Raw genomic sequence first — 20,337 nt, 5'->3', positions numbered from 1 at the left:
TTGCACAAGCCATACCCTATTTCTCCGGTGCATGTTCTCTTTTTTCCAAATATAGCTTCACTCAAAGTTCAACTCATGCAAAGTCTCCTCACCTGCCTGGTTAGAGATCTTTTCCTCCTTCAAAACATTTCCTATTTATTCATCTATACGAAGGTAATATAGCACCACTACCAGCCTCTTCCTGAGGCAAGGCTTCCTGAGGATAGGCACTGTTCACATCTGTATCTTCAATATCTACTAGGATGTCTTCTACCTTGCACTTAATAAAAGCTTGTGGGATTTAATTAGGAATTTGAAAAACTGATTGAAGTCTGGGGAACAGACAAAAAATGCAAGAGTGGGAGATGGCACGTGGTTTCAAGGACTGGAAACTGAGGCGCAGTGGAGAAATCAAACTTCTCAGCCGCCTCTAATTCAAACTCAGGTCCTCTGTGTTTAAATCCAGTTTTTTCTCATTCTATTAAGTGAGAATCAGCAGGTTATGAGAAATATATTTGTTCCAAGTACTGGAGAAATTAGAAGAGGAAAGTGAAGACTTTGTGGTAAAAATCCTCCTTGCTGCGTTTAGGAAGGAGGGTTTCCTGGAGGAGGTGACATCACGTTCTTCACTCTCGCGAACTATAAGCTTCCCAAGGGCAACAATATCCGAACTTTCTCAAAAACACAACTCGCCTAGCATAGCAGGAGCATAAACCGGCGGGTGGGGTTTACACGATTGGCTAGCGGATTGATTGACAGCCACAACCACCCCACCCCTCCCGCCCCTCATTGGACGCCTTTGCTAGTGGGCGGGCCTGAGCCGTGGTGGGGGGAGGGGAGCTGTGGCCTTCTCCTCCCGTAAAGGGCACAGTGCTACTCCTCAAGATGGCTGCGGCGGTACTTCTCCGCTGGGCAGGCCAAGGCCTCTACAGTTCCGTATGGGGGCTGCCGTTTGGCGCGGGACTGAGGCGCCGCCTGAGCCTAGGCAGCAGTAGCAACGGGGAAGGCGGCGGCGGCAGCTGGTTGTACTTCCCGCTGCGCGATCGCGACGCGCTGCGCGTGCACGGGCCCGATACAGAGTCGTTCCTCCTGGGGCTATTGACCAATGAACTGCCGCGACCGGGCCCTGGGGGCGGGGCAACATCTGAGCCGGCCCCGGCGCCCGCGCACTACGCTCACTTCCTCAACGTTCAGGGCCGGACGCTCTATGACGTCATCCTCTATAGGTGCGATGGGGTTGGCGGGGGTGGGGAAGGATGGGAGAGACCATTTGGAAGACTGGGGGTTGAATTTCTATATCAAGTTGTTCCATGTAGGTGGTGGAGGGAGGGAGGAAGAAAAATACCTTTTATTAATATCATTATAATAATAGCTGACATTTACAGCTTCTTGAGAATCACCCACATTTCTTTTGAGCTTATAACAAGCCTACGAAATAAGGAGTTGTCAATATCCTTACTGAGAGCATAGTTTAGTGCCAAGCAAGCTGGCCGTAAGCGCAGAAAGCCGTTCCAAGTGCTTCCTGTCTCAGTCCTGCTGTGTGACCCTGGGTAGGTTACTTAACTTCGCAGAGCCCTAGACAACTCTCTAAGACTATAGTTTTAAGAAGTGTCCACCTGCATTGATACCAATGAAATGCTAGGTCCATGTTTCTAATAATGATAAAAATAAAACAGCTAGCCTTCAGATAGTGCCTTCTACGCGACTTACAGTTATCTTATTTTGTCTTCACAACTCTGTGAGGTGAGAGCTATATTATTATCTCCATTTTACAGATGAAGAAACCGAGTTAAACAGTGGTTAAGTGATGTGCCTAATGACATTCTCTCTCCCTAAGTATTCTTGTCCCCAGTTTAGGAGGAAGCTGAGGCTTAGAAAGAGGAGAAACGGCCTAGGAAGAGTCCATACTACTGCCTGTAAAATTGTAAAAAATCATTCTAATACAGCTGATATTTAAATATGTTGCAATGTATGTGTATATATGTAACATATAATACATATACACAATGCAACATATTTCATATATATCGTATATTTAATATATAATCACTTTAGAACTTCACAATCTTATGAGGTAGGTAAAATATTTTTATCCCCCTTTTTCAGATGAAGAAACTTGAGTCTTAGGTGAAATGACTTGTTCAAATTAATAATTGTTATAATTATAATAATATTGTTGCAATGATCCCATTAATAAGTTTACATTATATTTCATTATATTCTGCTTACATTCCTTTAATATAAGTAGGTCATAGTCATCCTATCTTTAGAGGTCATCCAACCCCATCATTTTACAAAGGCAGTGTGGGGAAAGGGTGGAAAGAGAATAAGCATTTATTATGCACCTACTGTCAGGCACTGTCCCTGAGCCCTTTACAAATATTATCTCATTTCATCCTCACAACAACTTTAAGAGATCGGTGCTATTATTATCTCCATTTTATAGATGAGGACACTGAGGTAAGATAGGCTGTCCAGGGGTCACATAGTTAATTAGTGTCTGCAGATAGATTTGAACTCAGGGCTGCCTGACTTCAGGGCCAATAAGCCCATAGTACTGCCTAGCAGAGGGCAAAGAGACTTGACCCAGTTAACCTGACTAGAGAACCAGTCTTTGTACCTAGATTTCCTGACCACAAATCCAGCTATTTGCACTGTATTATGCTGCCAAGTCTTCCCAGGTTAACCTGCCCACAGTCCACTCAAGTACTAAGTCAAGGCAGAAAACTGGTAAGGGCTAAGCAATTGGGGTTAAGTGACTTGCCCAGGGTCATACAGTGAGGAAGTATCTCAACAACATACTTTTAAGTTTAACCTACATTATTAAACTTTTCTCCATCATTTTCTTACATCCAGGCAGCCTATGAAACAGTAAACCAAGCTCTGATTTTTGTTTGCCAATTTCCAATGTATAAATGCACCCACAGGCCAATGAACTTTGAGTCCTAGGAGCTGCCTCCCCATGGGGCTGGATAAAGGCTTGAGATGGGGAGCTCACCCTCTAGTTTCTTGCCAGTTGGTCCAGCAGCAGCATTGAATGCATGCCCTCTTCAGGCCCAGGCCTGTTAGGCACAGGCCTTGGAGTTTCTTTCCAGCTCCAATTCAGTGATTGGGTCCTAAAGAGTACCCCGGCAGCTAGGAGGGGGTGAGTCAGGAGCAGGGCCCAGAAATAAAAGAGAAGACAGTATTGGATAGCCTTAGAGGATGGCAGAGGCTCTTCCAGGTGGAAGGGGAGTCAGGGAAAGGAGACCCAAAGGAACCTGCCCTGTGCATAGGCCAGTGGAGAAGGGGCTAGCAAGTGGTGGGTGGAATGTGAGCTCAGGAGAAGATGGATGGTGGGGAAGGACTCTGGAGGCATGGAGCAGCTGTGAGAGAGTTTGGAACTGGTCATTCCCTCCACACCTACAGCCAACAAGTGTTTGCTATGTGCCAGTCCCACTTCTAGGCAGACTCCCTGTTCTCTCCTCGGACCCTCCTCCCTGTGTTTGGGTCAGTTACCCTCCCAGGACTGAACCCCAGAACATGATCTCTCTTCTGCGAGGCCTTCCTTGTCACCTCTCCTCCCTCCTCTCAGGGACCCTGAAGAGGATCTCCCTGGTTTGTGACTTTCCCATGCTCACCCTATTTGTTAGTTTGTATGGGCAGGGAGCCGTCTGACCCTCCTGTGCCCCCCGTTGTGTCAGCTTCTCATTTCCCAGTTTGTATCCCCAGCATGCAGAGGGGGTGCTTGGGAGTCTGGGGAAGGGCCATACCTGCTGAGCATTGGCAAAGTTCATAAAAGCCCCCAAAGGCAGGTTTATCAGTCAAACATTTATTGATCTGTCTTAGAAGAGAGGTAAGGGATAGGCAATGGGAGGTAAGTGACTTGCCCAGGGTCACACAGCTAGGAAGTGCCTGAGTCCATATTTGAACCCAAGACCTCCTGTCTCTGGGTTTGGCTCTCCATCCTCTGACCTACCCAGCTGCCCCTGGGACTTCACTTCAGAGGTCATGTCTTCCTGCCTTGCTCCAGAGGCCAGGGGCAAGTCTTGGCCTATGTCTATCCTTTTGGAGAAAACAGCATGTATACATTTCAGCACAGGCCACGGTCTCTAGCAGCCTTTATCTACAGGGGTGCAGGGCAGCTTCTCCTCACCTGTTTATCAGCCCCGCCCAGCCGCAGCCCCGCACTTGGCTCTGGCCCGGATGGCTTGAGGGCAGCACATCATCCTTCCAGTTGGAGCAGCCCTTTGCTGAGTGGTGCTGGGAGGGATAGGAGAGGAGAGGACTCAGCCCTGGAGGCTGACCACCAGGCCAGCCACAGGCATGTAGAATCAGGGAACCCGGCACCCATCTTGTGGCTCTCACACGCCCTGTGTAACTGTCGGACCCGGGGCACGTCACTTCCCCTGTAGACCTCAGTTTTATCGTCTCTAAAATGGAACTGATCTTTTCTCCATGACCAGACCACACAAGGTTGTTTATAAGAAAAGTACCTTCTAAAGCTCAGAGGGCTAAAGAAGTAAATTCTGTTGCCATGATGAATATTGAATATTGTTGCCGTTCTTGAAGAGCCTGGAATCACAGATCTCAGAAGAAAGATGAATGCCCAGATCAAGGACTAACCCAATGCTAGCCTAGGGCCAATAGTAGAATAAGTGTTGTAAGCACTTAGAAAAAAGAAAGACCAGAAGGAAGGGGGACTTGAAATGTATGTCAGAGGATTTTTTACTTACCTCAAAAAGGCTGCTTATTATCAGGTCATTGGAGTCCAACCCCTACTCAGTACTTTTTCAAGCCCAATGAAGGGCCTTTTTTTTCATCCTCACTAAAAAAACCATTTTTTACTTTTTTCATTGTGTGTACTGTACATTTTGTTGTTCTTGCCCTTTGATTCAAGCAGATGTTCTCCAGGGATGATCATGAGGCCCCTGTACTGCACAGCACCGAGCATGGTGGTCCTAGAGTGACGGTGAGGGGTATGACCCAGACCTTCTCTCAGGGAGCTTATCATTCAGTGAGGGAAAGACGAAGGAGTGCACAAGTAATTGTGCCGGAGGGGAGAGTGACAGCGTGCTGAGGATAGATAGGCAGCTGCCATTGGGAGGCATCAAGCTGCTGCCTTTGACTTTCACCCGTTCTTCCTTGTCTGCCCTCAGTGGACAGGCAGAGCCAGGCGAATCCCTCTAACACATGACAGTTCTTCTTCTAAGGCTTAAAGAAAGTAATTAGTTTCCTCCATAGGTTAAGTCCATGGCCCCAGACACATGCAGTGCTCTAGGAATTCAGAGAAGAGAGAGATAAAGAGAAAGGTAATAATAAAAAGAGAAGGCTGGACTTGTCAAGGATGGGACTTCAACAGAATAGACTGGGTTGGAGATGGCCATATAGAAATTGTAAGATTTGGTAAAAATTGGTAAAAATTAGATGGACAGAGGTGGGAGAAATTTTCATTTTACGAGAGGAGGGGAATAGCTAGATAGCACAGTAGCTAGAGCACCAGGCCTAGAATCAGGAAGACCTAGGTTCAAATCTCACCTCAGACATGTCCTACCTGTGTGACCCTGAGCAAGTCACTTAACCCCAATTGCTTTAGCCCTTGCTGATCTTCTGTCTTCGAATTGCTGCTAAGACAGAAGGTTAAGGATCTTAAAAAAAAAAAAATTAAGAGAAAGGGAAGGAGAAAAACTTCATGGAGGAGGGGAATTTCCTTCCTTCTTTCTCTTCCTTCCTTCCTTCCTTCCTTCCTTCCTTCCTTCCTTCCTTCCTTCCTTCCTTCCTTCCTTCCTTCCTTCCTTCCTTCCTTCTTTCCTTCCTTCCTTNCTTCATGGAGGAGGGGAATTTCCTTCCTTCTTTCTCTTCCTTCCTTCTTTCTCTTCCTTCCTTCCTTCCTTCCTTCCTTCCTTCCTTCCTTCCTTCCTTCCTTCCTTCCTTCCTTCCTTCCTTCCTTCCTTCCTTCTTCCTCCCTCCTTTCCTCCTTCTCTCTCTCTCTCTGTGTCTCTCTCTCTCTCATCTTCAAGTATTTGAAGGACTATCATATCAAGAAGGACTAGATTTGCTCTTCTTGGCCGCAATGGTAGAATTTTGCAAAGGTAGATTTCAGCGTGATTAGAGGATATGCTCCCTGACTGAGTAGTGGACTGCCTTGGGAGCTAGTGGTTTGCTTTTCTCCCTGGAGGCCACCAAGCAAAGACAGGATAACCAGTTTAGTATATTGTAAAGGGAGGTTGTTCAGGTCTGATATTGAAATCATCATCTTTTGGGTCCCCTTGAGGCCCTTCCAACTCCGAGCTTTTGTGATTCTGTGACCTGGAGTCCAAAACTAGCTAGTTATGTGACCTTGGGTTACCCTGAGCCTCAGTTTACTCATCTGTTATATAGAGATAACAAACCTTGTGATTCATTGGCTCATTGTAAAGAAAATGCTTTGTAAACCTTAAATGCCCTATAGATAAAGAGTTAGCCCAGGCTGATCAGAGAGGGAGCTTCCTGATGGTGATAGAGGTTGAGCTAGACCTTGCACAGTGGTTAGGAGTTTATGGACAGAGTAGGCAGGAGGGCCTTTGGGGCAGAGGGTAAAGAAGTCTGTGGCTAATTTGTCTAGCCTGGAGAGTGCCTTGATATAATCTAGAATTACAGAATGTCAGGAGGGAACTTTATATATCATCTGGTCCAACTTTCTTATTTTACATGTGAAGAAAGTAAGACCCAGAGAGAAGCAACTTTTCAGGAGTCACAAAGCCAATGATGGGGTTCATCACTGGGCTTTAGGAAGGACATTCATAAGCAAGGGAAGATCTCATGGAGTACTCCCGGAGTGGAGAAAGCTTGAGATTATAACACAGAAGGAGCAGTTAAAGAAATCAGTCATTTTAGCCTAGAGAAGAGAAGATTTGGGAGAAGAGGGTGGGGGGGGGGGGGAAGGAAGGATAGTTTCCTTCAAATATTCTAAGGCAGTGATGGCAAACCTTTTAGAGACCCAGTGCCCAATTTGCACCCTCACACTGCATGTGAGCCCCCGCCTTGCCCCCCGACAGGGGAGGGAGGAAGTGCACCCATTGGGCTACTAGGCAGAGGGGTGGCTGTTGGGAGAAATGTCCTCAGGCATGGAGAAGGGGAGGGGAGCAGCCCCCTCCGGCACACGTGCCATAGGTTCGCCAAAATGCTTCTGAGGGATATCACGAAGAAGAGAGGATCAGACTCTTTTTGGCTTGGTCCAGAATACCAAAGATGCCCTAAGCTCTAAGATACACAGTCTTTGTAAGCTAAAACTTCCTGACCATTGGTGCTGGCTCATAGGAGAAGGACAGGCCTGGAGATGAGCGCTAGTTGAGGATTCATGGAGCCAGTTCTGGTTTAGAACTAGAGAGCGCCTGATGGTTCCTTCTATCTTCCTCAGTCTGGGTTGTACCCGAGTGCCAGCTTCTTCAGGCATTCTGTGGCACCAGTGCCACCCAGTGGCAGATCTGGAGTCCGGCCTCCGTCCTGCTCCCTATCCCTACTGCCTGTGGCTTAGAGCTCCGGCCTGAGCATACTATCTGTAAGGTCAGAGGATAGGTTGGAGCCCTGTTCTTCTGACAGCAAGACCGCATCATGCTTCGTCCCCTGAAGCTGAGAAGGGAGCTCTCCCTGGGAATTTTGGCATGGAACACAACTAACTAGTCCTTCCTACAATAACAGTAACAATAGCGATGATGATGGTAGCACTTTAATATTTGCAGAGTGCTTTACAAATATTATTTCATTTGATCCTTACAACAATTCTGGGAAATCGGGATAATTATTATCCCCATTTTATAAGTGAGGAAACTGAGGCAAACCGAGGTGAAGTGATTTGCCTAGGGTCACACAGATAGGAAATATCTAAGATTGGATTTGAATTCACATCTTCTTGACACCAAATGCAATGCTTTATCCCCTGTACCACCCAACTACCTTAGTTCCATAACTCTTTACCAGTTCTACTTGGGTCAGTAAATCCTTTTCAAATTTCTCAAAAATCCAGAAGAGAGAAAAAATAGCATGATATCATCATCATAGCTCCAATTTCTTTAGCACTTTACAGTACATAGTATATTTTCAAAATCCCTGTAAAGGAGGTAAGGCAGGGATTATCTTCATTTTACAAATGAGAAAACTGAGGTAAAGTAGCAATAACTAGTATTTATATAGTCCTTTACAGTTTATAAACTACTTTATATATGTTATCTCACAACAGCACTGTGAAGTATATAGTGGAGGTTTTATTGTCCCTCATTACAGATAAAGAAACTGAAAGGTTTAAAGAGCTTCTTCAAGGTCACACAATTCAGCATTCTCACTCTAAGAATCTTGGATTTATCCATTGGGTTCTCCTCTGATGTAATCCCTGTAGCCCCATATATTACTAGTAGGTCGTTGGTCAAAAAATTCATATCTGGTGGATAATCCTCTCAAGATGTATCACTCAGCATATAGCCAGGCCAGTTTTTGGATGAAGGTGGTGCAGTTCATTGCCAGGCCTGTCCTGATAGCTTTATAGGATTTGCCAGAATCTGCAGTTCCCTGGCATAGCTTCTAAGAGAATAGACCACCTCCACAACCCAATGAGACATCAGAAGAGGACTCCCATAGAGACCTATATGCCTTTGCCACATAAAACAATTTAGTGACAGTATAGTAAAGGGTCAGAGCTGCATATAGCCTGTGAAATTCAGTGTTCAAACAGAAAGGGTAAAGAGCTCCCTGAAAAAGCCCAGGGGAGAGCCACAAGGTGATCAGAAAGTTCTAGTAAATTAGCCTTGTAAGCTAGGATCAGTAGAAACTAGAGAGGGGCAGCCCAGGTGTCCTGAAGACCCAGCCCTCTGAACCTCAGAGATCCAGAGCTTCCTATTACTAGGAGGAAGAGGTCAGCACAGACACCTAGGGCACTCAGGATGAGAATAAGCAGGGCCAACACACCACTTAACATGCAGCAGGGGGTAGAACCTACCCCTAGCCTAGCACAAAGTCCCAATGCAGGAACTAAAGCAAGAAATATGAATAAATCAAAGAAAATAATCATCAGTATAAGAAATTATTGTAGATCTGGAGATTCCTCACAGCCCCAAGAAGAAAGACTTACATGGTTAAAAAATGTATTTTTTCACAAATACTTGCTGATTATCTAAAAGAAATGAAGTAAGAAAATTAAAAATGAAATAAAAGCACTAAGTGATCAGAGACTAAGTTAGAAGAAAAAATGGTAAACCCTCTCCAAGAAACGGAATCCCTAGAAATTAGAACAGAATAAATAGAAACCAGTGATTCCATGAGCCTGAAACATTAGAACAACATCAAAATATTGAAATTAAAACATGTAAAATATTTGATAGCAAAAACAGTTGATCCAGGATACAGGTCAAGGAGAGATCATTTAAGAATCAGTGGACTGCATGAAAACTTTGGTTTAAGAAAAAAAAGCCTGGACATTGTTTTAAGAAGTCATAAACAAAAACTGCCCAGTTTTATTAAAATTAGAAAGCAAAGCAAAAATAAAAAAGATTCAACTTTAGTATTCTCCTGATATGGGCTCCAAGCAGAAAAGTTCTAGGAATATCATAGCCAAGATGAAGAGTTCCCACATGAGAGAAGAAATATCTCAAGCACCTAAAAGAAAGTTTATCAAGATACTACAGTCAGAATCACACAAGAGCTGCCAGCTTCTACTAAAAATGAGAAGAGAGTTTGGACTATACCATTCTAAAAGGCAAAAGAAGTTTGCAATAAAGCAAAAAGCTTGGGGAAAGCTGAGTATAATCCTACAGAAGAAAAAAGGGGGTGGGGCTTTGAATGTCTTATGGGGAAAGCCAGGGGAGATAACTTAAATATTATATGTGGGTTCAGAAGGGTGAGTAGGAGACAAGAATGACAAAAGGTGGGGACTTAACAAGATAGGGAAACTGGATTGAGCTGTTAAGGGAAAAGACTGTTGACAGAAGGGACAGTTAGGCCTAACTGTCACCCTGCCCCAGCTAGACAAGGGCCTGTAAAAACCAGCAAGCAAATGACAAGAGAGTTTGTAACAAATTTAATTAAGGGAACTACCGTCTAAAGGATGGGAATAGGGGTTTCTATACTTCCAGACTATGGGCAAACCACAGGGTCAGGGGAGGGACTTATCTACACTGAACTAAACCTAAAGCAGGACAGGGCCCAGAGAATAGCAGGACTGAAGTGGACATCCTCACAGCAGAGTCCTGACACACTCCATTGATGTTGCAGCTCTTCCAGGACCACTAGCTGTACTCCTTCAGGCAGGTAGATCTGGGAGCTAACCCAGCCCAAGTTAACCTGCAACTCAGGTTGGGATTAATAGTCTCTACCAAAAATCTCCCACAAGTAGATGACAGTCTTCCTTCTGGATATCAGGAAATTTGGGTGCAAACTCCACTTCCTCTGAGGTCTCCCAGGATCAGTTACAACTTGTCCCAACACCATGGAGTCTGTCTCAGAGAGGCCACACTTCCTGCTTCCCCATTCCATTTAGAATTCTCCAGCCCTTCTTGCTAGGTCTCCTAAATAATAATTTAGTAAACTTCCTCACAACAAATGGAATGGAAAAAGCTTGGGAAAAGCCAAGTATAATCCTTCAGAGGGTAAAACAAAAAGGGGGGGGAGGGTGTGCTTTGAATGGAATGAAGGAATTTTAAGCATTTTTTATGAAAAGGCCAGTGCTGAATAGTAATTCTGAAATATAAACACAAGAATTTAGAAAAACTAGAAAGACAAGTTTATTTGAGCAATTAGAATGGACTATATGATAATGCTGTGTGCCAATATACTAATGAGAGAGAAAAGATAAAGTGTCCCTTCTGAAGCTTAATGTCGTCAAAGGATATCAAGGAAATTAAATAATAAAGACCAAGGACTTTGGGCTGGATTAGTTCTGTTTGTATGATTTTAAGAGTGGAAAGAGAAGGAAGAATAAAAGAAATATATTAGTACAGAAAAGAAGAAGAGGGTAGAATTTCCAATTTCATGTAATTGGAGTACATGAGAAGAACATATATACAAACATGGAAGAGGAAGGGTTTGGGGAAAAGTTCAGAAGGAAGCACAGATAGGTAGGACAGTTTTGAATAGAATATGTGAAATTTACTTTTTTTTTCTTTAAGTAAGTGGTATGAAGTGGAAATTCATGGTTTCATATACCATTCTCTTATGTTCTTCTATGTGTATAGAAATGCTTTTTCTTTTCATTGTTTAAGTTCAGAATTTAAAAAATTAAGAAACAAAAAAAGTTGACTGGGACATCTTACTGTAGTAAAATATTCAGAGAGGGGGTAGTCTGTGAGTGCAGAATGAGACATCCATTTTCAGACATGGCCAATGTGTTTGGTTTTGTTTGACCACTTATTTGTTATATGGGATTGTTCTGTTGATTAAAAAAAAATTTAAGGAAGAGGTTTTTAAATTTAAAATGTATTATAAAAATTAATCTATTAAGATTTTTAGTAATTAAAAATGATCACATTTTGGCCTACAGGATTTTTTGTAAGTGTTGAGGAGCTTGTTAGAATAAAGGAAGTGTTATCTCTTCTGTCTTCACTCTTTGTTGCTTATAAAGTATCTCAAATTATCCCAAGCAAGCCTTCCAACCAACCACATTCTTCCCATTTAATTCTTAGGAATTAAATGCACAAAGGCATTTAATTCCTAAGAAAGTTTAGATTCTTTTCTTTGGCATCCAAGATCCTCCACAAGCTGGTGGCACCTTATTTTTCTATTCGTCTCCCCCATCCTTTCCATGCCACATTCTAGTAAAACTTGACTGCAGCCCCCAAACACACCTTGCCCCATCCTTCTTTTAGTCCTTTGCTTTTGCTATTCTTTATGTTTTAAAATACTCATACTCCCTTTCTGTGTCTGCTCAGTCTCTAAGCATCCTTTAAAGTCTAGCTCCTAGGGCAGCTGAGTAACACAGCAAATATACCACCAGGCCCAGAGATGGGAGCTTCTGGGTTCCCATCTGGCCTCAGACCCTTCCTAGCTGAGTGACCCTGGGCAAGTCACTTAACCCTGATTGCCTAAGCCCTTGACGCTCTTCTCTTAGAACTGATACTAGGACAGAAGGTTAAAGAGTTTTAAAGAACTTTAGAAGTCTAGTTCACAGGATGGATCATTCAATGGAGTATACACTACGACAGGGCGAGTGCTTTCTTTCTACCCCCAGTACCAAGAATAGCAGTCTAGCAGAGATGGTCCCTTATCTCAGCTCCGCATCTGGCTCGCTGTTCAGCATTGGGCTCTGCCAATACCAAGACTCCTCCTAAAGTCCTGAGTGGCCGGGTAGCAGGAATGCGGGCAGGAAGCTGCGGCCAGCCTGCCCGACCCCAGACTCAGTCACCCAGGGGCTCTCTGGACCCGTAGCTGTAAGGGGGCCGTGAGGAGGGCCAGAAGAAAGAAGTGCCTTGTTGGGCGAGACGGGGTCCGTTTGCACAAGGTAGCGAGTAGGCAGGCATCGCAGGCTAGAGGCGGGCCACCTTCTGGAAGTTATAGAAGGGATCCAAAGGATGAAATGGAGGAAGCCTGGAGTCTGAGGTCAGTCAACAAGTTATTTAAGGTCAAGCAAGAATCCACAAAGACTAGATGTATAAGCAGAAAAGCAGGTTTGGACTTCTCTAAGAGGGTCATTTCCCAGTCTGACTTATCATTATGGCATCTGCGCTCCTGCCCTACGGAGCCCATTGTGGCTAGTCTCCCCTTGCCTCCATCTCGCCCCATGTTTTGCATGCGTTTTCGCTGTGGATGGCTGCCCATCATTGCCACCATTTCCCACAGGGAAAAAAAAAAGTTTGTCCAGTGGACTAGAGAAGAGAAATTCTTGCCTGACTCCAGACCATAAACCTGACACAGGCTCTAGACTGTACCCCTAATCTCTCCCACCCCAGCCCCCCTGCAGAGGCATTTATTTGTACAACCTAGGAAAAATCTGAGAATGACATTCCTTATATATCGTTGTTCACCAGAGCCTTTGAGCCCTCCCTATAATACATAAGACTTTCCTTATGGCAAAATCATTCCCTATTGGTTATGGAGAGCCTAATTTTCCAGCAGTAAAGGGAGATGAATTTATTTAAAAACCATTACCTTAATTTGGAAATATGGCCAAAGGGCTTTAAAAGAAGCCATGCCCTTCGATCCAGCAATACCACTACTGGGTTTGTATACCAAAGAGATAAAAAAAAAAAAAGGTGGGGGGGAAGGAGAGGACCTGTTCATACAAAAATATTTATAACTGTGCTCTTTGTAGTGGCAAAAAATTGGAAAATGAGGGGGTGTCCCTTGATTGGGGAATGCCTGAACACATTGTGCTATATGATGGCGATGGGATACTATCGTGCTGTAAGGAATGATGAACAGGATGGTCTCAGAAAGAGCTGCAAAGACCTACATGGACTGATGCAGAGTGAAGTGGGCAGAACCAGGAGAACATGGTACACAGTAACAGCAATAGTGTAGGATGATCATATGTAGTTGATTTTGCTACTAATAGCAGCACAATGATCCAGGACAATCCCGAGGGACTTATGAGAAAGAACACTATCCACCTCTCTCTAAGGAGAAAGAACTCTTGGAGCAGAAATGCAGATGAAAACATATGATGGGTCATTTATTTATATGGGTATATGTTTGAGGTTTTGGTTTTAAAAGATTATTACAAAAATGAATAATCTAAAAATAGGTTTTGCGTGATAATACATGTATAACCCAGTAGAACTGCTTGTCGGCTCTGGAAAAGGGGAAGGAGAGAACATGAATCATGTAACTATGGAAAAATATTTCAGAAAATAAAACTTTTTAAAAACCATTGCCTTCTGTCTTAGAATTGATAAGTTTGAAGGCAGAGGAGTGGTAAGGGATAAACAATTAGGGTTAAGTGACTTGCCTAAGGTCGCACAGGTAAGGAGTGTTTGAGACCAGATTTGAACCCAGGATCTCTTGTTCCCAAGCCTGGCTCTCTATCTATTGAACTACTCAGCTGCTCTAGGTAGGTACATTTATTTTTTTTAAACCTTATTTTTTAAAAGTATCTCCCTGTGTGTTGTTCCCTTGCCTGTTATACTCTGGGCAGCTGCCCACCTTACCTACTGCTCTAGGTTTGGTGGTATTATAGAGCTCCATCCCTAACCACAGAATGAGGCTGACCCCTTGACTTCACCAGCAATCTTTTAAACATGTGATTGGTTAAAAAGACTAGATGTTGATAGCTTGGTGCAATCCATCCCCCTCGATGGAGACGCTCTTCAGGACCCATATTGTACTGGGATGGGAACAGAAACTCCATCCATCTGTAAAGTTGTTTGTGTGCTTTCTATATTGAGCACTGAGAGAGAGACAGAGAGAGAGACAGAGACAGAGAGACAGAGAGACAGACAGAGAGAGAGACAGAAAGAGAGAAACAGAGAGAGAAACACAGAGAGAGAGACAGAGAGAGAGACAGAGAGAGACAGAGAAGAGACAGAGAGAGACAGAGAAGAGACAGAGAGAGACAGAGAAGAGACAGAGAGAGAGAAAGAGAAAGAGAAAGCTGGTCAGTCTCCTCAGTAGTATCTGATTCTTTGGGACCCCATTTGGGGTTTTCTTGGCAAAGATACTGGGGTGGTTTGCCATTTCCTTCTCTGGCTCATTTTGCAGATGAGGAAACTGAGGCAAATGGCATGACGTGACCTGCCCAGGGTCAGTCAAGATTTGGAGTCGGGAAGAAGAGTCTAACTAACTCGGGGCTGGCATTTGATCCATTGCGCCGCCTAGCTCCCATAGATAACTAGCCAGATAACCTCTTAGATCAAACTTCTCTGATTCACTTCATACAGATTTTGTTCTTCTCTGAAGCCTTCCCTGGTTCCACACCAGCTGAAAATGAAAATCTTCCTTTCCAGATTTCTGTTAGTACTTTGTCTGAATAGGAGAGGTATCCCTTCCACATTGTGACTTTCCCCATTGTGGTTTCAGTATTTTGCAGGTCAGCATAAGAAATTAAATGGGGGGTGCAGGCTGGGTGGCTCAGTGGATGGAGAGCCAGGCCTAGATATGGGGTGTCCTGGGTTCAAATCTGGCCTTAGACACTTCCTAGCTGTGTGACCCTGGGCAAGTCACTTAACCCCCATTGCCTAGCTGTTATCACTCTTCTGCCTTAGAACCAATATACAGTATTGATTCTAAGTCAGAAGGTAAAGGTTAAAAAAAAAAAAAAAAAGAAAAGAAAGTAAATGGGAATTTGGGGAGAGTTTTGCGGAAGTTGCAGAAGATACATGAAGGCCAACAGAGGACACAGAAGAAGTTTAGAACCTCAGAAATGCATGAATATGTATATAGTGTTATATATTATCAATGTATTTTGTTTTTTAATGCCATAAATACACATCATTTCTTTTTAAAACTAAAACAAAAAGTTAAAATTTGCAAAAAAGAACACAAAAGCCAAAACATTTTATGCAGATTCCCTAGATCTCAGAGTGCCGTACCCCTAACCCCCTCAGTGTGGAAGGAATACCTATACTTTTGTCTTGCTCACATCCTAACTGCTATTTCATTCCCCACTAGATTCCTTCCCTTGAAAACAGAAGGGTTTTTTCCTTCCTTTTTAAAAATTTTAACTTCAGTATCCTCAGCACCACATGCAGTGTCTTGAATAAAGCAATAGGTGATTTCTAGATGCAGGTTGAATTCTTGAATTGAAGTTAGATATTTTTTCCTTCTGCCTTGCTCGATTGCTCAAGACCTTCTTTCTCTTTTCTTCTCAGACTCCAAGAATGCCAAGAGGAGCCACACTTTCTCCTGGAGGTTGACAGCTCAGTATCTGGTGCTGTTCAAAACCACCTCAAACTGTACAAGATCCGAAGGAAAGTCAGCATCAGTCCCTGCCCAGATCTCTCCCTCTGGGCGGTCCTCCCCCAAACTGCAGCCGAGGGCTCCGCAAAGCCCTCGTTAGAGAAAGGAGGCAAACCTTTGGTCCTCACCCCAGATCCCAGAGCAGCATGCATGGGCTGGAGGTTAATTATCCGCAAGGAAGATCTGGCCCAGGAGGTGATTCCCAAGACCCAGATTAGAAACTCTCAGGACTATCATAAGTACAGGTATCAAAAAGGTAAATGAGAACTCTCTGCTGGGGTGGGGAATGGGGAGGGGACCCTGGCCCAAAGTGGTTCAGGAGTCCCTCAGGTCAGGGATTCTGAACCTTTTCTGTCTCGTGGGACTCGGGAAGTCCTGGAAAGCCCAGGGATCCCTTCTCAGAATAAGGTTTTTAAATATAGAAAATAAAACACGCAGGATTGGGGTCACAATGGATAGAGTGCTGGACCTGGAGTCAGGGGCATTCATCTTCATGAGGTTGTTTGGCCTCAGGCACTTGTTGTGTGACCTTGGGCAAGTCACCTCAGGTTCTTATCTGTAAAATGAGCTAGAGAAGGAAATGACAAACCACTCCAATGTTTTTGCAAAAAAAAAAAAAAAACAACTCAAAAGGAATTTTCTGACAAAGAATTGGACACCACTAAAAAAGACTAAATAACAATAATGAAAACCAATTATATTGAAAAACAGATGGGACAGCTGGATGGCTCAGTGGATTGAGAGCCAGGCCAAGAGACAGAAGTCTTGGGTTCAAATCTGGCCTCAGATACTTCCTAGCTGTGTGACCCTGGGCAAGTCACTTGACCCCCATTGCCTAGCCCTTACCACTCTTCTGCCTTGGAGCCAATACAGAGTATTCATTCTAAAATGGAAGGTAAGGGTTAAAAAAAAAAGCAGATATTAAAATATTTTATAAAATAAGTTCATGAACCCCTAGGTTAAGAACCCCTGGACTAGATGGTTAAATAATGATAATCACGATGATCATGATGTAGAAAAAAGTTTTGACAATTGTTTTCTGATATTTTGCATGAAATTCCAAATCCATATTCCATTCCATATGACCGAAGGCATGTATCACACATACGATAAGAAAAGCATGAAGGAAATAAAGTGCAGGATAGCGTGCTTTGATGTGCAGTCCGATTCCAGCAGTTCCTTCTGTGCCTGTGGCTAGTATATTTTTGATGAATTTTCTATGGGCCTTCCTCAGCCCTGACATTCTGTGTTCTGCATTTCCACCTCTCATAGGTCATCTTGGCTTCCTCCATAACAATAAGTCGGTCAAGAGGTTGCTAAAGATGCTTGTTATTCTTTCATTGCTCAGGCACCACTGGAAGGCAGACCTGGAGAGGGTTTAATAGATGACCGAGCAAAGAGCCCTGACCTGGGCGTCAAAAGCCCAGCTCAAAAGGCTCAGCTTCCCACTGACAGAGCTTCAGGCCTGGAATCGGGAGGACCTGGGTTCAAATCTGGCTTCAGATAATTCTAGCCCTTGCTGCTCTTCTTAGAATGAATACTAAGCCAGAAGATAAGAATTCCAAAAAAAAAAAGAAGAAGAAGAGGTTGGGATGGAAAGAACTTGGGACTTGGAGTCAGAAGATCTGAGTTTGAATCTCATCTCTGCCATTCACTCATTACTCATGTGGGTGTGTTCCCTGGGTCTGTTTTCTCATCTGTGAGGGGGTCTGCACAAAATGATTTCTCAGATCCCTTCCAGCTCTTCATCTATGTTTCTGTGATCTTAAAAAACTAGGGAATTTGGAAAGGCACAGCAGGTAAATGAACTTTTCTCCAGGAGTCTTCCTGGCAACAGATCCCACGATGAGGGCCAAGGCGAGGGTATGGTCACAGGCCACATGAACAGGAAATGCTCTCACCCTGACACGATGCAGTTGTCACACAGAGAAGGATCTTCAGGCTTTCCAGGGGCCTCGGCCCTCCTCATAGCCCCCTTTTAGAGGCAGAGCCCTGGAGACAGCCGGGGAGCCCCGACAAGCTGTTCGTTGCCTGCATGCTCATTTCTTTTTTTTTTTTTTTTCTTTTTTGAAAAATTTTCCATGGTTGCATGATTCATGTTTTTACTTTCCCCTTCACCCCCCCCCCCCCATAGCCGACATGCATTTCCACTGGTTCTAACATGTGTCATCCATCAAGACCTATTTCCATATTATTGATAGTTGCATTGGTGGGGTAGCTTCGAGTCCACATCCCCAACCATGTCCGCCTCAACCCATGTGTTCAAGCAGTTGTTTTTCTTATATGTTTCCTCTCCTGCAGTCCTTCCTCTGAATGTGGGTAGCATCTTTACCATAAATCCCTCAGAGCTGTCTTGTGTCATCGCAGTGCTGCTGGTACAGAAGCCCATTACATTCCATTGTACCACAGTGTATCAGTGTATCAGTCTCCTGCATGCTCGTTTCTGACCGAGGCCAAACCTCGCTTCTATTCTCCCCTCCAAATCCCCCAAACTTCCGGCCCCTCCAGAATGCTGGGCTAACCCAAGGCTGCTCTCCCTCCTCCTCGCGTTCCAGGCCCTGCGCAGGGCGCTGCTCTCACTGGCCCCTCCATTCTCTGCTTTGTAATGAAACCAGAGCCCGGCACAGAAGTGACCTGAGGCAACATGAGGGTCCCAAGCAGGTCCGAAGTGGCCGCTCCTGCCGGCTCTTCCCAGCCCTCAGCAGCCTGAGCCTGCTGCCCGCCGGTGATCTCCTAGGCAGGGGGCTGCCATTGTGGATGGAGAGCTGGGCCCGGAGTCCCCAAGTTCATGTCTGGCCTTACCCGGCCTCGCAGGGTGATGGAGAAGGTCAAACGGGAATGTTGATAAAATGCTCTGCAAACCTTACCATAGGAATGTTAGCCAAGATGAGGAGGAGGATGGTCATTGGTGTTAACTGTATCACTTGAGAGTTGGGGTTTTAACCTTTGCCTTCTGTCTTGGAATCCACGCTGTGCATTGGCTCCAAGGCAGAAGAAGTGACTGGCCCAGGGTCACACAGCTAGGAAGTATCTGGGGTCAGATTTGAACCCAGGACCCCCTGACTCCAAGCCCTATCCACTGGGCCACATAGCTGCCCCTTGATAGTTTTAAAAACCCTTCTCACCCCCATTTACTCATTTGGCCTCCCGGCGTGAATTGGAAGGCTGCTGCAGTCTCCTCTGAAGAGCCCTGGGCCTCCTCGCATCCGGACCTCCCAGGCCCCACGTCTACCAGCCAGGACTCCCCGAGGAGCCCACAGCCTTCATATCTGACGGCTGCGCCCGGATCTCAGCCTGCAGACTAAAAGCTGCGGGAGATGGAGAAGGCAGAGCAGTGGCCAGGCCTCCGGGCCGACCCTGCCAGCAGGGGGGGCCACCAGCTCCTTTCCCCTGCCTGGGTGCCCCACAAACACTTGGTCTATGGAACGGCCCCATGAATGTGTCCGTGGTGCTGCGGCAAGCGCGTACGGTGAGGGGCCGGGTCTGACTCCCGCACTGGGGTGCCCCGTGCTGCTGCCGAGGAGGCCCGGAGCCTTCACGTGTTCTCCATGAGGGTCTGAAAGGGCCAAACACGGAGGCCGGGAATTCTCCCCCTAATGGAGCCACCGGGGCCTTGCAAAGGTTGGGGGCTTGGGGGTTGGTTTGGGGTTGTTTTTTTTTGACATTTTGATTTCATTTTGATCAAAGGCAGTCTGGCAGAATGGAAAGAAGGCTGGAGTTGGAAATATCATGATTACTTGTTTGGAAGCTCAAAGCAGCCTCTCTGCCAGCTGAACGGAAAGAATCTGCCAGTTGTGGTACCGAGGGGGACGGCTTGTTCCCGGCCCGGAGAGCCGGGTCTGTGGGTGGCTTCACCTTCTCCTCTTCTCTCTCCATAGGAATTCCCGAAGGGGTCAAAGACCTGCCACCCGGCGTGGCCTTGCCCCTGGAGTCCAACCTGACTTTCATGAATGGGGTCAGCTTCACCAAAGGCTGCTACATCGGACAGGAGTTGACCGCTCGGACCCAACACATGGGAGTCATCCGCAAACGCCTTTTCCCTATTCGGTTTTCAGCTCCCCTCCCGGAGGAAGGCATCTGCTCCGGGGCCAACGTCCTCACGGAAGCAGGGAAGCCGGCCGGGAAGTACCGGGCAAGAGAGGGTGACCTGGGCATCGCTTTGCTTCGGGCCGAGAGAATCAAGGACCCTCTTCACATCAAGACCTCCAGAGGTCAGCAAGTGAGCGTCGTGCCATCTGTGCCAGACTGGTGGCCTCAAGCTAGCAAGTAATCCCAGCCCCCAGCAGCGCTGTCCTGCGGACACTGGGTGGACGTTCTCCCTTCCCGCTTTGGTGGTGGGGAGGGAGAGCGCATCACCCTGGGGACGGAGCTACCTTTTCCTTTGTCTCATGCCGCTGGCATCGCTATAAATAGCCCATGCCCACAGAACAGATGGAGCACACTGTGGGCTCCTCTCGGGCCAGGACCGGCTAGAGGACAAAAGGGCAATGCTCGCTTCGGGGGTAGGCGAGCGGAGGCTGGAGA

The 20,337-nt window shown here is 45.6% G+C and overlaps 1 protein-coding gene across 2 annotated transcripts; it reads left to right on the top strand.

Moving 5' to 3' along the window:
* The first annotated feature begins 731 nt into the window (after window positions 1-731).
* On the top strand, window positions 732-20,337 carry IBA57 (iron-sulfur cluster assembly factor IBA57). 2 transcript variants are annotated; one of them, XM_044681195.1, is made up of 3 exons: window positions 732-1,205; window positions 15,726-16,069; window positions 19,869-20,337. In XM_044681195.1, exons 1-3 carry the CDS (start codon window positions 865-867, stop codon window positions 20,081-20,083), a joined length of 900 nt encoding a protein of 299 aa, XP_044537130.1. In that variant the 5' UTR covers window positions 732-864; the 3' UTR covers window positions 20,084-20,337. The 2 variants fall into 2 exon arrangements, with proteins under 2 accessions (XP_044537130.1, XP_044537060.1); XM_044681125.1 differs by having other exon boundaries at window positions 19,692-20,337.

This window comes from Gracilinanus agilis, chromosome 1, assembly GCF_016433145.1.
Source record: "Gracilinanus agilis isolate LMUSP501 chromosome 1, AgileGrace, whole genome shotgun sequence".
Taxonomy (NCBI): Eukaryota; Metazoa; Chordata; class Mammalia; order Didelphimorphia; family Didelphidae; genus Gracilinanus; species Gracilinanus agilis.
Note: the sequence above shows the minus strand (reverse complement) of the source record. Positions and strands in the feature narration are given on the sequence as shown.